The sequence below is a fragment of the Eleutherodactylus coqui genome, chromosome 6 (assembly GCF_035609145.1).
Source record: "Eleutherodactylus coqui strain aEleCoq1 chromosome 6, aEleCoq1.hap1, whole genome shotgun sequence".
In the NCBI taxonomy this organism is placed as follows: Eukaryota; Metazoa; Chordata; class Amphibia; order Anura; family Eleutherodactylidae; genus Eleutherodactylus; species Eleutherodactylus coqui.
The window spans coordinates 56,200,968-56,221,619 of NC_089842.1; the positions used below are offsets into that span (position 1 = coordinate 56,200,968).

Here is a 20,652-nt window from a genome sequence, read left to right on the forward strand (position 1 = left end):
TAGGCAAAGTCCACATGTGGAATTCCAACATGGAAAATCGCGTTTCCGCATCAAAAAGTGACATGTCATTTGTGGATTTTAATGCTGTGTTTGAGGCAGAATTTGCTGTGCAAAAGTTCTGGGGTAAATTCCGGTGTGTGAACATAAGACATTTCCTGCAGCACCTATGTTTCTCTGGAGGAGGGCTAATATGTATTAGGCTACAGTCACACGGGTGAGTGTGATATCGGTCTGATAGATCTTTTAAAAGATCTCGTAGGAAATAATGGGCAATTCATTTAGAGGATTCACCCAAAAATAGGACATGTGAAAATTCGCTCATGGAAATAGACCTATTGCAAAGAATGGGATCCATATTTCTGTGTGTTTTGTGCTTCTTGCATTGTACAAAACTTGTGCACTTATCGCCCGTGTGAATGAGAGCTCTTAGACCGACTGCACACAAACGGATTTTTGCTGTGGAATCCGCGGTCAGTGTCCACATGGAGGATACGCCGCAAATACTGTTACAAGCATGCTATGTAAATTCGCTTTTTCCTTCACACGCACACATACAAATTGCAATTTCTGCAAGCGGAGAAAAAAACCGCAGCATGCTCTATTCTGGTGCTGACGCTTCCATTGACATTGTGGATAGGCCGCAGGTATCTGCGTCATCGACTAGTGCCAGCACAGGAAAAACAAACATTAACAATAAAAACCTCTGTACTCCTCATGACCGAAGGCAAGTGTCTGGGGTCATCCGCATTACAGAAGTAACAGGTACGCAGGGTCAGAGCCAGAATCTGCTGCGGGAACTTGCAGCCAGCAACCGGCTTTACTGAGCTAGCGCTTACCAGGACGCTGTTATACAGTCACTGTATGGCGGATACACTCATGTACAGCGCTTATGCGTACGAGGACGGTTTCTGAGAAGGGTATTGTAACACTTCAGACCTGCCACATGTTTATACTACAAGAGTGGTCTTCAGCCAGTTTGTTTGGGGGCACATATCGAATATACATTTTGCAGAGGTAGGTGTAATATATATATATATATCCTGGATCCTACTGCTCCCCCTCACCTACAGCGTTCATCAGTTATCTCATAAACGTGTTATTTTTGTACCTTTGCACATCCGTCTCTGCTGCTGGTCATTGCTTACTGTGGAGTTACCTCATAAACATCCACCTCCCAGCACCTCCCCTCAGCACCACCTACAGTCCTCCCTCTCCAGCTACAATAAATAAAATCAGGCGACGTTTGTGATACTTTCAGTCCGCTTCTGCTCGCCTGAAGAAAGGAATGGAGCTGTGCTTCTGGGAGCGGATCCTGTAATGGGTATCCTGGCAGCTGGCTCACGGCCGACCACCACGACGTGTGACATGGGCTGTCGGTTCTTGTTGGCGTTGTACCTGGTGAGCTGAGGTGGAAGGTGCAGCGGGGGTTGTGTATTCGGGCTGCCGGCATTAGCTGCCCTCGGGATATATGAGAATGTGTCTTATTTGTGGATCCCTCAGTATGGGGACACCTGTTAACACTTTGTTCCTTTGTGGTATATTTCTATTCTTACTGATTTCATTATCAGAAAACTGTCACCCAGTGCAGAAAGTGCAGAAAGTTGTGCAGTTTAGAGAAAGTTCTTAAAGGGAACCTGTAAGCCTTCCACGCATATGAATCCGCCACAGCGCCAGACGGCTGCGGTACAGCTGCTCCCAAACGTATTTGGTTATGACCCTGAAGAAAACATACCTTGAGAAATAGCGTTTTAAAATTTCCATATCCTAATGGCGGCTGACCGGTCCGGTGGCGGCCGGGCCTTCTCTGCTGTTCAAAAACGCAAAGTTGCGTTGCGTTGTGGTTTTAACATTAGGAAGTCCCATTGACAATTGGAAGAAAAAATAGGAGCAAATTCGCATCAGAAAAAAAACCCGCTAGTGGGTAGACACCCTAAGGCCACTCTCACACATGTGCTTTTTACCGCGATTACCACGGCGGTTTTTCCCAAAGGCTGCGGGTACCCGTGTCAATCTGCAATGTCAATTTGCGGATGAGCCATGGGTCGAGCGGTGTTTTAGAAAGCCTGGTACAGCGTTTGACAGCGCTTTTTAACGCAGAAAAATAGAACAGACAGGCAAAGACCAGAGGCCATAGGACCCAAGCAAACACCATACAGATCCTTGGTCTGATTGTTGAGCGCAAATATAGCTCCTTAAACTTTTCATTCATGCAGGCTGGGGGAAAGGGTGGTCCCACAACGGCGTTTGCAGTATTTTTAAAATTGATCAGTTTTTACCTGAATGTAGACAGATTACAAACTGAAGCAGAACTCATGTATGCAGACAGGGGCGTAACTATAGGGGATGCAGGGGATGCGGTTGCACCCGGGCCCAGGAGCCTTAGGGGGCCCATTAGGCCTCTCTTCTCCATATAGGGAGCCCAGTACTATGAATAAAGCATTATAGTTGGGGGCCCTGGTACAGGTTTTGCATCAGGGCCCAGGAGCTTCAAGTTATGTCTCTGGATGCAAATACCATATTTTGGGGTGGAGCAGCTGATTATTTAACCCCTTAGTGATGGAGCTTTTTTGTTTCTATTTTCATTTTTTCTCCCCCTTTTTAATAAAATCGTAACTCCTTTATCCATTGACATGTTTTTTGCTGGAGAGATGTTTTTTCCAATGGTACTATTTAATGTACCATAGAATTTAAAAAAAGTTTTTCAGTACATTATAAGTGGAGAGAAATGGGGAAAAATGAAATTCCGCCATCTTTCGGTGCGTCTTGTTTCTTCGGTGCACAAACTGCAACAAAAATGACATCATAACTTTATTCTATGGGTCAGTACGATTACTACGATACCAAACATATATATTTTTTTCTAAGATATTTAAATTTTTACAATTATTTTCTGCCGCCATCTTCTGCGCACAATAGCTTTTTTATTTTTGCGTTGACATCGTTGTGCGAGGACTCCTATTTTGCGGGACGTCCTGAAGTTTGCAATGGTACCATTTTGGAATACATACGGATTTTCGATTGCTTTTTTGTTTTTTGGAAAGAGGGTGACCAAAAAAGCGCCTTTCTGTTTTTTGGGTTTTTTTTTCTGATGACCTCCATCGTGCGGTGTAAATAATGCGTTACTTTAAAGGATCTGCCTTTTACGGACATTACTCAACAACTTTGGATAAGAAAAGAAGGTAGCTTTCTCCAATACATTTCTCCACCCATGGGAGAAGTATACAGGAGGATGAAGAGAACATAGGAACAGAGGCGGGGGGGCTATGTAACATTCCATCCATCACTAACCCCAGCTGTTCCGCATGAAGGGCATGGCCAACCGGAGGACACTCTTAGGCCTGACTGCAAGGAACATAGGCCATCACCCTTAGACACTTTGAGGCATATGAGTGCCTTTATGCTGCAGTGCTTGCAGAAGGGCTGTTGCATAGCCCACATCAAAACATCAGATCAATACTGGGTCGCTACCCTCCTTGATTCCCGCTACAAGGCCAAAATGACAAATATCATTACAAAAGTGTAGCAGGACCTCAAAATGCAGCAGTATTAGGACAATCTGCTAAGCAGATTGAGTAGAGCATTTCCCAATGGCAGTGGGCATGTATCTGCAATAGATTGCAGTTCTGAGGCTTATGGCAGATGGGCGGGAAGCTGCAGCAGCAGCAATGGTGTCAAGGAAAGTCTAAAAGTGGTGTGCCATAGTTTTCTCATCATCGCAGCCTGCAGCAAAAGCAGTCAATTCTTTTTGCGATATCGCCTATTGTTTTCAATGGGGCCGGTGGCAGGAGCGCCGGCCCTATTGAAAGCAATGGGGGAACATTGCGATCCCCTGCTATGGCTGCAGCAGGGAATTACTTTAGCCTCGCAGGGATGCAAGGCTGTTGCCTACAGAGGTTTCCACATGTTCTCAATGCGGCCGGTGACAGCCGTGGTGGGAATGAAGGGAACCCCCGCTGGGATGTGAGACTTTCCATGTGAAAACGCCTCGCATCCATTTTCAGAAGGATTGTGAGTGCGATATCGGGCCATGAATCATGGCCCAATATCCCCCTTGCCAGTGTGACGGAGCCCTTAGCATTTTCCCCTGTGAATTCCGCCACAAAAACCACGTCAAAATCTGCAGCTTTTTGCCATGGTTTTTGGTGTGGATCCACATGCGGAATTTATCCATTTTATAGGCAAAGTCCACATGTGGAATTCCAACATGGAAAATCGCGTTTCCGCATCAAAAAGTGACATGTCACTTGTGGATTTTAATGCTGTGTTTGAGGCAGAATTTGCTGCGCAAAAGTTCTGGGGTAAATTCCGGTGTGTGAACATAAGACATTTCCTGCAGCACCTATGTTTCTCTGGAGGAGGGCTAATATGTATTAGGCTACAGTCACACGGGTGAGTGTGATATCGGTCTGATAGATCTTTTAAAAGATCTCGTAGGAAATAATGGGCAATTCATTTAGAGGATTCACCCAAAAATAGGACATGTGAAAATTCGCTCATGGAAATAGACCTATTGCAAAGAATGGGATCCATATTTCTGTGTGTTTTGTGCTTCTTGCATTGTACAAAACTTGTGCACTTATCGCCCGTGTGAATGAGAGCTCTTAGACCGACTGCACACAAACGGATTTTTGCTGTGGAATCCGCGGTCAGTGTCCACATGGAGGATACGCCGCAAATACTGTTACAAGCATGCTATGTAAATTCGCTTTTTCCTTCACACGCACACATACAAATTGCAATTTCTGCAAGCGGAGAAAAAAACCGCAGCATGCTCTATTCTGGTGCTGACGCTTCCATTGACATTGTGGATAGGCCGCAGGTATCTGCGTCATCGACTAGTGCCAGCACAGGAAAAACAAACATTAACAATAAAAACCTCTGTACTCCTCATGACCGAAGGCAAGTGTCTGGGGTCATCCGCATTACAGAAGTAACAGGTACGCAGGGTCAGAGCCAGAATCTGCTGCGGGAACTTGCAGCCAGCAACCGGCTTTACTGAGCTAGCGCTTACCAGGACGCTGTTATACAGTCACTGTATGGCGGATACACTCATGTACAGCGCTTATGCGTACGAGGACGGTTTCTGAGAAGGGTATTGTAACACTTCAGACCTGCCACATGTTTATACTACAAGAGTGGTCTTCAGCCAGTTTGTTTGGGGGCACATATCGAATATACATTTTGCAGAGGTAGGTGTAATATATATATATATCCTGGATCCTACTGCTCCCCCTCACCTACAGCGTTCATCAGTTATCTCATAAACGTGTTATTTTTGTACCTTTGCACATCCGTCTCTGCTGCTGGTCATTGCTTACTGTGGAGTTACCTCATAAACATCCACCTCCCAGCACCTCCCCTCAGCACCACCTACAGTCCTCCCTCTCCAGCTACAATAAATAAAATCAGGCGACGTTTGTGATACTTTCAGTCCGCTTCTGCTCGCCTGAAGAAAGGAATGGAGCTGTGCTTCTGGGAGCGGATCCTGTAATGGGTATCCTGGCAGCTGGCTCACGGCCGACCACCACGACGTGTGACATGGGCTGTCGGTTCTTGTTGGCGTTGTACCTGGTGAGCTGAGGTGGAAGGTGCAGCGGGGGTTGTGTATTCGGGCTGCCGGCATTAGCTGCCCTCGGGATATATGAGAATGTGTCTTATTTGTGGATCCCTCAGTATGGGGACACCTGTTAACACTTTGTTCCTTTGTGGTATATTTCTATTCTTACTGATTTCATTATCAGAAAACTGTCACCCAGTGCAGAAAGTGCAGAAAGTTGTGCAGTTTAGAGAAAGTTCTTAAAGGGAACCTGTAAGCCTTCCACGCATATGAATCCGCCACAGCGCCAGACGGCTGCGGTACAGCTGCTCCCAAACGTATTTGGTTATGACTCTGAAGAAAACATACCTTGAGAAATAGCGTTTTAAAATTTCCATATCCTAATGGCGGCTCAGTGGGCGGCCGGACCTTCTCTGCTGTTCAGTTTGTCCTATAAACTTGCCCCTCTCTGCCTTGTGTGACATGGATGACGTAAAAAATGTCACCGATGGGGCTATTGAAATCTTGTCTGTGTGCCGGGGGATGGCGGAGTGGTGTGTGGGCAGAGGAGTGCGCTAAATCCACAAAAAGGCCAAATGATCGGCACAAGCGCCGATCCGCGATGTCCCGACATACGTGCGAGATTTCAATCACCCTGTGGATGCTGCCTCCTACATCATCCATGACACACGGGTAGAGGGGGCAGATCTATGGGACAAACTCTGGGTAGCACAGTACATGTTCTCTTCCAGAAGGAGAAAATGATGTTGTTGGATAGAGACTGCGCTCTACATAAATGTGTGAATGGGGGAAGACATCTGTGATTTTAGTGCGATCCTATCGAGTATTCCTGAAGCTCAGTTGTGAGGATCAGTCAATGTGAGTCACCATTTCCTGCTGCAGTTCTGTTCTGACTTTATCAGTATCTCACTTCATTTCGGGGGAAATGAGGCACACCATTCTTTTAGTTCAGTTCATTGTGGTTTGTGGGTATTCGTTTATGCACCGCTTTCTTGAAGGGAACATGTGAGCAGCTCTGAGCACCATAAACTAAATTATGAGTACAGTGTTCATAGGGCAGGTTCCTAGGGGTCAGGGGAAATATTTTTTATACATGCTTTGCTCCCCATTCCTGTGCTGTCACCTCCTGAAGTTGTCACGCAGACCGTGCATTGGACTAAAAGCTGCACACTGCGTACACAAAGATCCCGTCCAGCATTTCATTTGTCTGGACTTTGACTGCACCATTGTGAAACCTTGACTTTTTTTTTCCAGCCACCACGTACTTACATAGACAGTCATGCACAGTACATCTGTATGTTTTTGTTTTTATTTTCTGTGTGGTCGCTTAGCGATGATACGTACACCCCCAGGCCATGCGCAATGTAATAGTGTATGGGCTTCAGGTATATATGTGACAATAGTCTCTATCTCGTGTATATACGCAGCAAAATAGAACATCCTGCATTCTATTTTGTGCTTGCAGATTACGCAGTTCTAATGCCAAGCTTTTGGAATTTCGGAGCGCTGTCTGCTCTATTTTAGGGCATTTCAGTGTTAGGGGGGGTGGGGGGGTTAAATTCAGCTCATCGGCCATTGCAATGATGGGATGTGCTATAAACACTGTAGAATGCGCTTGAAAGCACAGAAAAACGCAGCGTTTTCGAACGCGTCGTTTTTACTAAGGCTGCCTGTCCATGGGTGGTGATCCGCAGACGATAAAATTGCCCACCGATCACACTCTGAAAAGCTTTCCATAGCGTTGCTATGGAAATCGCAGTGCCGGCGTCCACAAGCGGAGAATCGTAGCGATTCTCCGCTCGCGAAATTTAAATCGTGGCACGGTCATGTTAATGAGCCCTAACTTTTTTGCACGATTCTGGATTTTTGTCTAGTTTTTGTTAAATAATTACATTGTGTAATTTGTCATGTCTTTTTGTTCATCTGAGGTTGTATTGGCCTAATGTTTGACCTTCTTAGGCCAACTTCACACGGAGGTGAGCACGAGATCGTGAACCACGGCGCAAAATCGTGCTCACCAACATGCGATTTTCCCGCGGAAGCAAGGAGCTTTTCTGTTAAAACCGCGTGACATCACTTAGGGATATTAGCTATCGCGGAGTTTCTCCCATTGTTTTCAAAGGGAGACATGGCATCGTATCGCACACACCTAACACGTGGTGTGATGCTGCCACCGGCCCCATTGAAAACCATGGGATTTGCAATGTGAGAGCATGCCTAAAAATAGGACATGCCTCCGAGAAGACATTGCTCATGTGTACAACCCTATTCAAAAGGATGGGGTTCATATTTGTGCGTCTTGCAACGCACAAATCTCACTCGATTTTTCTTGTCCATGGAAAGCCGGCCTAAGGCTAATTTCACACAGGCAAGTACGATATCGGGCCGGGAACCACGAACCAATTTTGCGCTTTGCAACTTGCAATTTTGGTGCGGATTTTTGTATCAAAACCGCCTCGCAGCACTTCGGGGAAATAGCGATCCTCTGTTTTTAATGGAAGACATCACATCGAAGTTGCGTGCATCTAATGTGCGGTGCGATGCTACTGCTGGCCCTTTGAAAACAATGGGTGATGTGAGAACACGTCCAAAGATAGGGCGTAGCACGATTTTTTTTCCCCCCCGCAATGCAGGAAAAAAATTTGCTCGTGTGTTATCCCATTTAAAAAATGGGGTTCATATTCATACTAGATTTGGGCGTCTCGCAACGCAATTTTCTTGTGCATAAGAAAACGGCCTAAGGACAAGATGTATTTTATACGTAAAAATATAGAGTTTTTCTCATGACTGTAAATTCAAGGCCATACTACTTTCAGTGCATGAATATTTGGTATATGATCGGAAGAGTTGGATTATATTTGGGGATCGCCAGAATTTACTTTTTTCGATGCTTCACCGCGGCCCATAAGGTTGGTGAACGAGGAGCTGACTTATTAAAAAGGTTGAACACTTTTATATATAATCTTAACAAATGTGTTCTAAACACAAATTAAGGCAACTCAATAATAATATATCCATATTAGGAGTTTTGCACCATTTTGACAGTCTTTGAAGGCTCTCCCACTTATTAGCATAGTCCTCGGTCCGGTACGACATGCTGTTTACATTTTTTTACTTGTCAGAAAAAGCAATGTAGCGTACAGTATTTCTCTACAGCAATAAATAAAATTAAAGGGGATGCACATAACTGGTGGGAAGACAGAACTTTCCTAAGAGCTTTACCAATTACTGTATATAATAATAATCTTTGTTACCATGCGCAGTTGCTGGTCCTCCCAGGGCGGCGGTGTGCGGGGTCCCGCAGTCAGGGCGCATCCCCCCGGTTGGTTGTCCGGCTGCAGGGGGCACAAGTGCCTGGGCGGCGTGGTGCTGGTGGCATGCGGTGGTGTGAGCGCGCACCTGTGAGTGCAGCTGCCGTACACGAGCTCCCTTTTATTATGTTTTGTTGGGAGTTGGCTATCTCCCTCTCTCTGCCCCTGGGCGGAGGCTTTTGTTTAAAGGTCAGGCAGAGACCAGCAATCCCTGTCAGTTATTGGTTTCCCTCAGTGTGCTAGCTAGTCTGCCTTGGTTAGTCTCCTGCTTCTGTCATCTTGTCTGCTATACTTTGCTATTATCCGCCAGGTTTTTCCATCTGCCTCAGTTCCGCTTAGTATTGTTCGTGTTGGTCATTTACATCTGCCTTTTCTGTCGGTATTCTACCCTTTCCATCCAGGTACGCCAGCGTCCCTTTTTTGGTCCCTAGTGAGAGTAGGGATCACTGCCCAGTTGCCCGCCTGGGGTTAGCCAGGAGTGGAGGCAAGTAGGCAGGGACAGAGGTTGTGGGTGTGATCTGGGGCACCCGGGCTGGCGTGTCAAGGGTAGTATACCGTAAAATAACTGGCCCTTAAAATTGCTCTCCAATGGAGGCAATGAGTACCCTTGCAAGTCAGTTGCAGGATTTAGTGGTCGTGATTAGAGATGAGCGAGCATACTCGCTAAGGGCAATTACTCGAGTGAGCATCGTCCTTAGCGAGTACCTGCCTGCTCAGAAGAAAAGATTAGGGTGCCAGCGGGGGTGAGCGGTAAGTTGCGGGAGTGAGCAGGGGGGAGCGGAGAGGGAGAGAGAGATCTCCCCTCCGTTCCTCCCCGCCACTCCCCGCCCCCTGTTGGCACCCAAATCTTTTCTTCCGAGCGGGCAGGTACTCGCTAAGGACAATGCTCGCTCGAGTAATTGCCCTTAGCGAGTATGCTCGCACATCTCTAGTCGTGATACAAGACCTGTCCGGTCGTATGGTGGCCCAGGAACAGCGGGAGTTAGTGCATGTTTCTACCGCCCCATCTATTTCTGAGCCCAAGTGTCCGCTTCCTGAGGTATTTTCAGGGGAGAGGAGCAAGTTTTTTGTTTTTCAGCAGGCATGTAGATTGTTTTTTCAGATGCGGCCGAGCTCCTCTGGCTCAGAATCCCAGAAAGTGGGATTGATTATGTCCTTATTCGGGGTCCCCCCCCAGACATGGGCCTACTCCTTACCTGAGAGCTCGGCTTGCCTGCAGTCAGTTGATTTTATTTTTTTCGGGAACTTGGAGGTATTTTTGATGAGCCGGACCGTGCAGGTTGACGGTATCTCATCTCATGTCTCTACGTCAGCGGCAGCAGTGGGTAGAGGACTATTGCTCTAAATTTAGACTGTATGCAGGTGACACCTCTTGGAACGATAGCGCTCTTAAAGGGGTTGTCCCGCGCCGAAACGGGTTTTTTTTTTTTTCAACCCCCCCCCCCCCGGTCGGCGCGAGACAACCCCGATGCAGGGAGGTAAAGAAAGCTTACCGGAGCGCTTACCTTAATCCCCGCGCTCCGGTGACTTCAATACTTACCGCTGAAGATGGCCGCCGGGATCCTCTGTCTCCGTGGACCGCAGCTCTTCTGTGCGGTCCATTGCCGATTCCAGCCTCCTGATTGGCTGGAATCGGCACGTGACGGGGCGGAGCTACACGGAGCCTGCATTCTGCACGAGCGGCTCCATAGAAGACTGCAGAAGACCCGGACTGCACAAGCGCGGCTAATTTGGCCATCGGAGGGCGAAAATTAGTCGGCTCCATGGGAACGAGGACGCTAGCAACGGAGCAGGTAAGTAAAAAACTTTTTATAACTTCTGTATGGCTCATAATTAATGCACAATGTATATTACAAAGTGCATTATTATGGCCATACAGAAGTGTATAGACCCACTTGCTGCCGCGGGACAACCCCTTTAAAGATGTGTTTTTGTTGGGTCTTTCTGAAACGGTCAAGGATCTACTCATTTCTCATCCCGCCCCCGTGACACTCAATGATGCGATAGAATTGGCGGTCAAAGCTGACAGGAGGCTGAGGGCTAGAAAAGAGGATCATCAGGCTTGTAAGGCTAGGGAATCCAGCAGACCCGCTCCCACTTCTCCCATGCCAACTTCTGGTGCCGAGCGTATGGAAGTGGAACACCTGAGTCCCGAGGAACGGCGACGGTTCCGGCTGACTCGTCGTCTCTGCCTCTATTGTGGAAGAGCCAGACATCGTGTAGGGACCTGTCTTCAGAAGCGTCTACAACACCAGTCTGAACCGGCGGAAAACTTCAGATCCTAGGCGATTTCTGGGAGCATCGCCTAGGATCACAGGTACTCCTTAAGTTGTTGGTGCCTTGTCAGATTGGTTTCCGGAATTTCACTCGGTCCGGCCAAGCTTGTATTGATTCAGGGTCTGCCGCCAATTTGATTAGTTTAAGTTTTGTCAGACCTCTGATGACTGAATTCGTGAAGTTAAAGATTCCCATTTGCTTCACTAGTATGGATTCTACTCATCTGTCGGCAGGAGTTGTACAATAGAGGACTCCCATTTTACAGTTCCCTGTGGGTGTTCTCCATTCTGAGAATCTGTCGTTCTTGGTAATGGAAAGGATGTCCGTTGATGTAGTGCTTGGTATGCCCTGGTTGGCATGGCACAATCCCCGATTTGATTGGTCCACTCGGGAATTGACACACTGGGGCTTGTCCTGTCATAGTCACTTAGCTACTATATCCATGTGTTCAGCAGATACCATACTTATTCCTGAGTATTTGTCTGATTTTCAGGATGTATTCCCCCAAAAAACTGTCTGAGACTTTGCCTCCCCATAGGGAGTGGGACTGTGGTATTGATTTAATCCCCGACAGTCCCATCCCTAAGGGAGCCATTTTCAATTTATCTGGGCATGAGCACGAAGCCCATAAGCCCTATATTTCAGAGTCTCTGGCCAAACGACATATCAGGCCGTCCAGTTCCCCTGCTGGGACAGGTCTCTTCTTTGTAGAGAAGAAGGATGGGACATTCTGGATCTAAATGGGCAACTGGCAACACTGAGAGCCATTGACATCATGGAAAGGAGTTTGGTGCTCACTGAGCAGGCACTCGCTGGGGTAGAGGCGGGGGCGGATGGTAGTACGGAAGTGCAGGGGGAGCAGGCCGTCAGCTGGGTGACAGAAAGAAGGAGGGATAGAGGGAAGAGAACCAGGGAGGCTAGTCCTGAACTGGCACAACCCAACAAGTTTGCACGATTGGCAGATGAGGGGGATGCCATTACAGAGCCAGCACCGCTGCAGCACGACACGCCCTCTGAACGCCAGGGGGATGACTGCTCCAGTGAGACGGGGACGGGGAGCGCAGGGCAGGCTAGACAGGTTCTAGTGGTGGGGGACTCAATTATTAGGGGGACAGAGAGGGCAATCTGTCATAAAGACCGGGATCGTCGAACGGTGTGTTGTCTTCCTGGCGCTCGAGTTCGACACATCGCGGATCGGATTGACAGATTACTGGGAGGGGCTGGTGAGGATCCAGCAGTCATGGTGCACGTTGGCACCAATGAACAAGTTAGAGGTCAATGGAGGGCCCTCAAAAATGATTTCAGGGACTTAGGGTCCAAGCTCAGGGCGCGGACCTCCAGGGTAGTTTTCTCGGAAATACTACCTGTACCTAAAGCCACACTAGAAAGGCAGCAGGACCTTAGGGAGGTAAACAAGTGGCTCCGGAGTTGGTGCAAGAAGGAGGGATTTGGGTTCCTGGAGAACTGGGCTGACTTTGCGGTCGGCTACAGGCTCTACCGTAGGGACGGGCTGCATCTAAATGGGGAGGGTGCAGCTGTGCTGGGGGAAAAGATGGCTAGAAGGCTGGAGGAGTGTTTAAACTAGGGACTGGGGGGGAGGGTAAAATGAGAAATAGTGGGGTAGCCAGTGTAATTAGCGATCTGGGTCCAAGCAAAGGGAATGGGGGACGAGCAGGGGGTGGGGTTAGTACAGTTAGAACTGATAGATCAGCCATAAGTACGAATAGCAACAAAACAAATTTAAAAAACAAAAAAAATGAAATAAATTGTATGATCACGAATGCACGAAGTCTGATCGGTAAAGTGGGCGAGCTTGAAGCAAGAATGACTGATGAAAGTTATGATATGGTCGGAATTACTGAAACATGGCTTGATGATAAGTGCGATTGGGCGGTGAATTTGCAGGGGTACAATCTCTTCAGAAGAGACCGAAGGAACCAGAAAGGGGGAGGGGTATGTCTGTACGTCAAATCGAACTTGAAGCCGAGGCTACGGGAGGATATAGGGGTAGGAGACGAACAGGTGGAATCTCTGTGGGTAGAAATACAGGGAGGAAAAAATAACAAAATCCTGATAGGGGTCTTCTATCGACCACCAAAAGCAACAGAAGAAACTGAAGACTTACTACTAAGGCAGATAGAAGAGGTGTCAAAGCGCAACGAAGTAATTATCATGGGGGACTTTAATTACCCAGATATAACATGGGAGAACGAAACCTGCAAATCTCACAGGGGTGATAAGTTCTTGAGAGTAATTAAAGACAATTACCTGAACCAACTTGTGCAGGAACCAACAAGAGGGAGAGCCATTCTGGACCTAGTGCTAACTAACAAACCGGAACGTATAAAGGGGGTGCAGGTTGAGGGGCACTTGGGGAACAGCGACCACAATATAATCAACTTCCAGCTGTCAATCAATAGGAAGCCTTATCAGGGAGTGACAAAGAAACCAAACTTTAGTAAAGCAAAATTTGATGAGCTTAGAACTACTATCGGTAACATTAATTGGGACAACATCCTCAAAAATATCAGTACGGAGGAAAAATGGGAAAAGTTCAAAAGGATCCTAATCGCCTCATGTGAGCAGTCCATTCCCTTTAAAAATAAAAGAAACTCAGCTAAAAGGAAACCAATGTGGTTCGACAAGACGGTACGAGGGGCAATAAACGAAAAGAAGAAAGCGTTCAAACTACTAAAGCAACAAGGCAGCGAAGAAGCGCTAAAATCATACAGGGAAAAAAACAAAATATGCAAAGACACGATTAAAACTGCCAAGGAGGAAGCAGAAAGACGGATCGCAAAAGAGAGCAGAAACAACCCGAAGCTATTTTTCAACTACATAAACAGCAAAAGGATTTGCAGGGAGAGCGCTGGCCCTTTAAAAAACAATGCAGGAGAAATCATTGATGATGACGAAGGGAAAGCAAATCTAATAAACAGTTTCTTCTCAAGTGTGTTCACCAAAGAAAAGGAAATGCCACACGAGATGCAGGGGAATAAAACGAACTCCTCACAAAATATCTCATACCTAACGCAGGAGGAGGTGCGGAAGCGTCTAAAGAAAACTAAGATTGATAAATCACCGGGCCCAGATGGATTACACCCAAGGATACTAAAGGAACTAAGTGACGAGATAGCTAGGCCGCTATACCTAATATTTCTAGACACTATCAAGACCGGAGTAGTACCATTGGACTGGCGCATTGCCAACGTGGTTCCAATTTACAAAAAAGGGAGCAAAAGTGAGCCTGGTAACTACAGGCCAGTAAGTCTCACTTCAGTAACGGGAAAAATTTTCGAGGGGATTCTGAGAGACGCCATCGATGAGTACCTCAAGGAGATTAAGGGAATAACTCCTCACCAGCATGGATTCATGAAGGGTCGCTCATGTCAGACAAATCTGATCAGTTTCTACGATGAAGTAAGCTCTAAGCTGGACCAGGGAGAATCTATTGATCTTGTATATCTGGACTTCTCTAAAGCCTTTGACACCGTGCCACATAATAGGCTAATATACAAAATGAGGCAGCTCGGACTGGGCGAAAACGTGTGTAAGTGGGTAAAAAATTGGCTCAACGATAGAAAGCAGAGGGTGGTAATAAATGGTTCGTACTCTGATTGGACCACAGTCGCTAGCGGGGTGCCACAGGGTTCAGTATTAGGCCCCACTCTGTTCAACATATTTATCAATGACCTGATAGAGGGGCTGCACAGCAAAATATCAATATTTGCAGATGACACAAAATTATACAATATAATTAATGCAACGGAGGACAATGTGCGGCTACAAACGGACCTGGATAAGCTGGGGGCTTGGGCAGAAAAATGGCAAATGAAGTTCAATGTTGAAAAATGTAAGACTATGCACATGGGCAAGAGGAACGGATGTCACAAATATTCACTTAATGGGGTACCACTAGGGAAAAGTGATATGGAAAAGGATCTGGGGGTATTAGTGGATAATAGACTGAGCTGGAGTAACCAATGCCAGTCAGCCGCTGCAAAGGCAAATAAAGTCTTGGGGTGCATCAAAAGAGGTATAGGGGCGAAGGACGAGAACATTATCCTTCCATTATATAAGGCACTTGTCAGACCTCACATGGAATACTGCGTACAATTCTGGACACCGGTGCTCAGGAAAGATGTCACAGTGCTTGAGGGGGTTCAAAGAAGAGCGACTAAACTAATACATGGAATGACGGGACTGGAATACCCAGAGAGGCTATCCAAATTGGGACTATTTACTCTAGAAAAAAGAAGGTTAAGAGGCGACCAAATAACCATGTATAAGTACATGAGGGGACAACACAAGGATCTCTCCCGTGATCTGTTTACACCCAGGACTGCGACGGTAACAAGAGGACATCCGCTACGATTAGAGGAAAGTAGGTTTCATCACCAACACAGAAAGGGGTTCTTTTTTTTTTTTTTCATTAGATTTTTATTGAATTTCACAATCAGGTATACAAATATTCATTAGTAATAAAACAATTTTTTCCAGGAAGTTACAATAGAAAATCAGAAACAATCAAATTTTTCAGTGTGAAATCATGTTTAGTCATTTAAGATACACAATGTTGAGTTTGTTAGGTAAGTCAGGATACAGGGGGGGACTGATAGGTGAGGGGGGGGGAGGGAGAGAAGAACAAAGGGATTATAGGATAGCGGGGATAGGAAAACATAGAAAATAACAGTTTTTTAGACATCTAGCTGAAATTTGTCAAACCATTGTTTCCATACTGCCGCGTATTTTAGGTATGAGTTATTTCTAAGCGCATGAGCTTTCTCAAAGGTTCCGTGTTCCGTTATAAGTTGGGTTAACTCGTTTATATGAGGGATTTCCGTAGTTCGCCATTTCCTAGTGATTAAGATTTTTGCTCCCATCAATATGTGGCTTATTAACTGTCTTTTTTCAGGTTTGATTTCTCCAAGGTCGAGAAGCAAAAGTGCTGTAGCGGGGAGTTTCGGGACATTAGTAGTCGAGATTTTGTTAATTAGTGCATATACGTTAGACCAGTATACGGTGATTAGAGGGCATGCCCAAAGAATGTGGATTAGGGATCCCTCCTGACCGCAGCCCCTCCAACATTCAGCCCCGGCGACTATCCGCCTTTTCTTTAGTTGGTCCGGAGTGAGGTACCACCTTGTGAGAGTTTTTAAGTGGGTTTCTATTAAATTGGCACTTTTTGTTGCTTGTTTAGTTCTTTTAAAAGACTCTAACCAGCTTTCAAGAGAGAACTTTGTTTTTAGGTCTTTTTCCCAGTTTAAAAGGTGGCATCTCTTACCCGACCGTAGGTTGCCAGTCATCTGGTCGTAGAGGAGTCTGGTTGAACTCTTGTTTCCCTTTTGTAGTTTTGTTATGTTTGAAATCATTATGTGAGAGATCACTGTACTTTGAGGGTGGATGGATTTCAGTAAGGATCTTAATTGGAAGTATCTATACATTTCTGTTGTTGGTAAGTTGAATTGATGGACCAATAGTGAAAAGGGTTTCAGTGAGTTTTGTTCATAAAGGTCAGCTATTTGTTTTATCCCCACCTCTAACCAATTGCTTAGTTTCATTCCCGGAATGAAATGTTCTAGGGTGTCTAATGGTATTGAGTTTTGGTTATGGGTTTTTGTATATTCTATGCTTTGAGTAAGTTTGATCCATGCTGCCGTTGTCGCTGTGATTGTTGGTGAGGTGTTTGGGATCACAATTTTTGACCTCAATTGTGAATGTTGAGTTGCCATAATAGTCGCATAAATTAGCGACTTTAGGGCTTTGGAGTTAATAATTTCTCGTTCCAAGTTTACCCATCCTGTCATTTTCGAGTGGGTTAGCCAGTCTCTTGACTGATTAATTAGAATCGCTGTATAATAAGTCTCTAAGTTGGGAAGATCCACTCCTCCTTGGGTTTTATGTAAAGACAAGATAGAGCGTGCCACTCTTGGTGGTTTACCATTCCACACATAGTCTGACATCTGACTCTGGAATTTTTGTAATATTTTTTGGGGGATCGGAATAGGAAGTGTTCTGAAATAATAAAGGATTTTTGGAAGAATTATCATTTTATATAGTGTAATCTTTCCCAGCCATGTAGAGTGATGTTTTTTAAAGTCGTTTAAATCTTCCTGTATTGCTTTAAGTAGTGGGAAATAGTTAATTGAAGTGGTGGCAGACAGGGGAAAGCATATTTGGATTCCAAGATAGGGAATATTTTGGGATTGCCACTGAAATGGGAATTCAGATTTTATATCTCTTTTTAAGTCATTTGGAATGAGGACTCCCAATATTTGTGTCTTGGACACATTTAATTTATAGTATGAAATTTTTGAGAATAAGGATAAACTAGAATATACATGTCTAAGGGAGGATATAGGGTTAGTTATCATAATTAGCGTATCATCTGCAAATAAGCTGATTTTGTGTTGTCTAGTTTTTGCAGGTATTCCCTGTATGTTAGTGTTCATTCTTATGGATTCAGCTAAGGGTTCCATAGCTAAAATAAATATTAGGGGGGAAAGTGGGCATCCCTGACGGGTCCCGTTAGTGATAGAAAAGGAGTCAGACAGTGTACCGTCTACCAAGATTTTAGCTGAGGGGCTGGAGTAAAGTGCTTTTATTGCGTTAATGATATTTCCCGTGAGTCCAAATTTTTCTAGAACAGCAAAAGTGTATTCCCAATGTAGGCGATCGAAAGCCTTTTCTGCATCTAAGGCAAGGAGTATGGCCGGGGTGTGGGAGGTTTCTAGTATAGAGAGAAGATCGATGACTCTTCTTGTGGCATCGGACGCTTGCCGTCCCTTAATAAAGCCCACTTGATCCGAGTGTACTATGGACAGGAGGACTGTCTGTAGTCTCTGGGCAATAATTTTTGAGTATAGTTTAGTGTCGCAATTGAGCAACGATATAGGGCGGAAGTTAGTTACGGACGAGGGGTCTTTACCAGGTTTGGCTATTGTGACGATTGTAGCTTCAAGCATTTCTCTTGGAAATTTACTTTGTTGAATTGCCGAATTAAACATTTGGGTCAGGTGTGGAGCTAGGATGTCCTTAAAGGATTTATAGTATTCGTTTGGATAGCCACCTGGCCCGGGGATTTTTGAGGTTTTAGAGTTCTTATATTGTCAATAGTTTCTTGGGTTGTTATGGGTTTGCTTAGGTTTTTTAGTTGCGACTCTGAAATTTTTGGGAGATTTAATGTTTGAAGAAAAGACGCAATTTCTTTTTTGTTCGGCTGGGGGGTGGAGGGATCTTCTTTCAGATTATACAGTTTTTCGTAGAATTTGCGAAAGCATTCCGCAATCTGTTTAGGATGTGATATTTTTAGCTTTTTGTTTTCTGGGTCCGATATGTACGGAATTTTTGTTTTTGTTCTAGTTTTTTTGACTAGGTTTGCCATTAGTTTGGAAGGTTTGTTCATTGAGGAGTAGTAGGCTATTTTTGAATTTTTGATAGACTTGTCAAAATCATCTATAAGAAGAGAGCGTAACTTATGTCTTAGTTCAAATAATTGTTTATGTAGTTCCTCTGATTGAACCGTTTGCAGATGAGTTTCGGTAGTTGTTATTTGGGATAGGATGTCATTGAGTTGTTTTTCTTTGTCTCTTTTGTGTTTTGCACTGATTTTAATGAGGATTCCCCTAGTGAACGCTTTGTGGGCGTTCCAGATTGTTGTTGGAGAAACCTCCGGAGTGACATTGAATTGGAAATATTCCGTGAGGGCATCTTTTACTGTTTTTGTATGTTTAGGGATCCCCATTAGGAAGGTGTTATATTTCCATGTGCGTGTCACATTCCCTCCCTCTCCCCATGTGAAAGTGGCTGAGATAGGCGCATGATCTGACCATGTGGACTTTTCAATCGAGGCGCTTGAGATTAAAGGTAGGGACCATCTATCCACCAATATCAGGTCTATTCTCGAAAATGTTCTATGCGGTGGGGAGTAAAAGGTATACTCTCTCGCTGATGCGTTTAGGCAACGGAAGCTGTCATAGAGAGCTTCTTTTTGGATCCATGAGTTTAAGTTTGGGCGGATTCTGCGGGTTTGAGAAGTTGTGTCTATGGAATCGTCTGGGACGAGATTAAAGTCACCACAAATCATCACTTTTCCATTTCCATGCCTCCGCAATTTCTTGATAGTCTTATTCAAAAAACTTATCTGGGCTTTATTTGGTGCGTAAATGTTCAGTAAGGAGAAAGGGAGAGAGTTTAAAGTTCCTGTTACCAAGAGGAATCTCCCCCTAGGGTCCTGTATAATTGAGTTGGTTTGTACATTAATCGTATCTCTAAAAGCAATCAATACTCCTGCCTTTTTGTTTGGGGCGCAGGCCAGGAGAATCTTAGGGAATTTAGTATGGTGAATTTTTGGACATGCGGAAGCATCGAAATGTGTCTCCTGCACACAAAGAATGTCAGCTTTTTGGGTCAACGCTTCTCTCCATAGTGATGAGCGTTTAAATGGTGAGTTCAACCCATTCGCGTTTATGGAGAGAAGTTTAACCGACATTTTTAGAAGTAGAGTATGTCATGAAGCAGCATGGAAAGTATCGATGTCTAAACATAACAAAGGGTAACATTGCAGCGTATAGTGTCAAAAGGTATAATATCATCAAAACAGTTGACGAAATGGGTGGAACTTCAAGTCCAGTTAAATTGTGGACTTGTAAAGTGGGGGGTAAAGTTCACCTGAGTAAGCAGGAGCCAGAGGCAGGCTGTGATGAGGAGGTTTTCGTAGGTCGAGATGTATGTGGGTTTTCAACGGCCGTGTTCGGAGGACATGAAGGTTTTTTCCGGTCTTGGTCTTCTTGTTGGGCCCCTAGGGTTTTCCTCCGGAGGTAGGATGGAGATGCCCCAGGATTTAATTTTTTCTGTGGCTTCTTCTGGATTTGAGAAAAGGTGGGTGGCTCCATCTTTGTGGATTAGGAGTTTCGGAGGGAAGCCCCATTTATAGGGAATTTTAGCTTGGCGAAGGGCGTTGGTAACTACTGAAAATTTTCTTCTTGCTTGTAAAGTCATCTGCGAGAGATCCGTGTAGAGGCGAATTGCATTATATGGGGCCGGTAGCTGATTTAGTTTGCGCGTAGCTTGCATCATGGCCTCTTTAATATGGAAGAAGTGAAATCTAGCAATGATATCTCTAGGCATAGAGTCGGGAACAAATTTTGGTTTTGGTAATCTGTGCGCTCTGTCTATGGTTAGATCCATGGCTGTAACATCTGGGAGGACTGTTTTAATCATTTTCTGGATATAGTTGGTGATTTCAGCTGTCTGGATCGCCTCTGGGATGCCTCTAAATTTGACGTTATTACGTCGGTTTCTATCTTCTATATCTGCAAGCTTTATTTTGAGAGCGTCAACCTCTTCTGACAGAGAGTAGTGATCATCAATTAGATTATTGTGAGACTGAGTAATTTCGCTCATTTTGTTTTCAGTACGGGATACTCTTTCCTCCATTTCCTCCATAGAGGATTTTAGGGTGGAGCTTAATGAGTCAAAGTTCACTTGTAAGGAATCTTTTAGGGC

General features: G+C 45.2%; 1 protein-coding gene across 1 annotated transcript in view; it reads left to right on the forward strand.

Moving 5' to 3' along the window:
* Positions 1-5,430: 5,430 nt before the first annotated feature.
* Positions 5,431-20,652, forward strand: part of LOC136631323 (tumor necrosis factor receptor superfamily member 5-like) — a 59,107-nt gene continuing 43,885 nt past the window's right edge. The window contains exon 1 of the mRNA XM_066605582.1: positions 5,431-5,571. Within this exon, the coding sequence (XP_066461679.1) occupies positions 5,491-5,571 (81 nt within the window). The 5' untranslated portion in view covers positions 5,431-5,490. The remainder of the gene's footprint in view (positions 5,572-20,652) is intronic.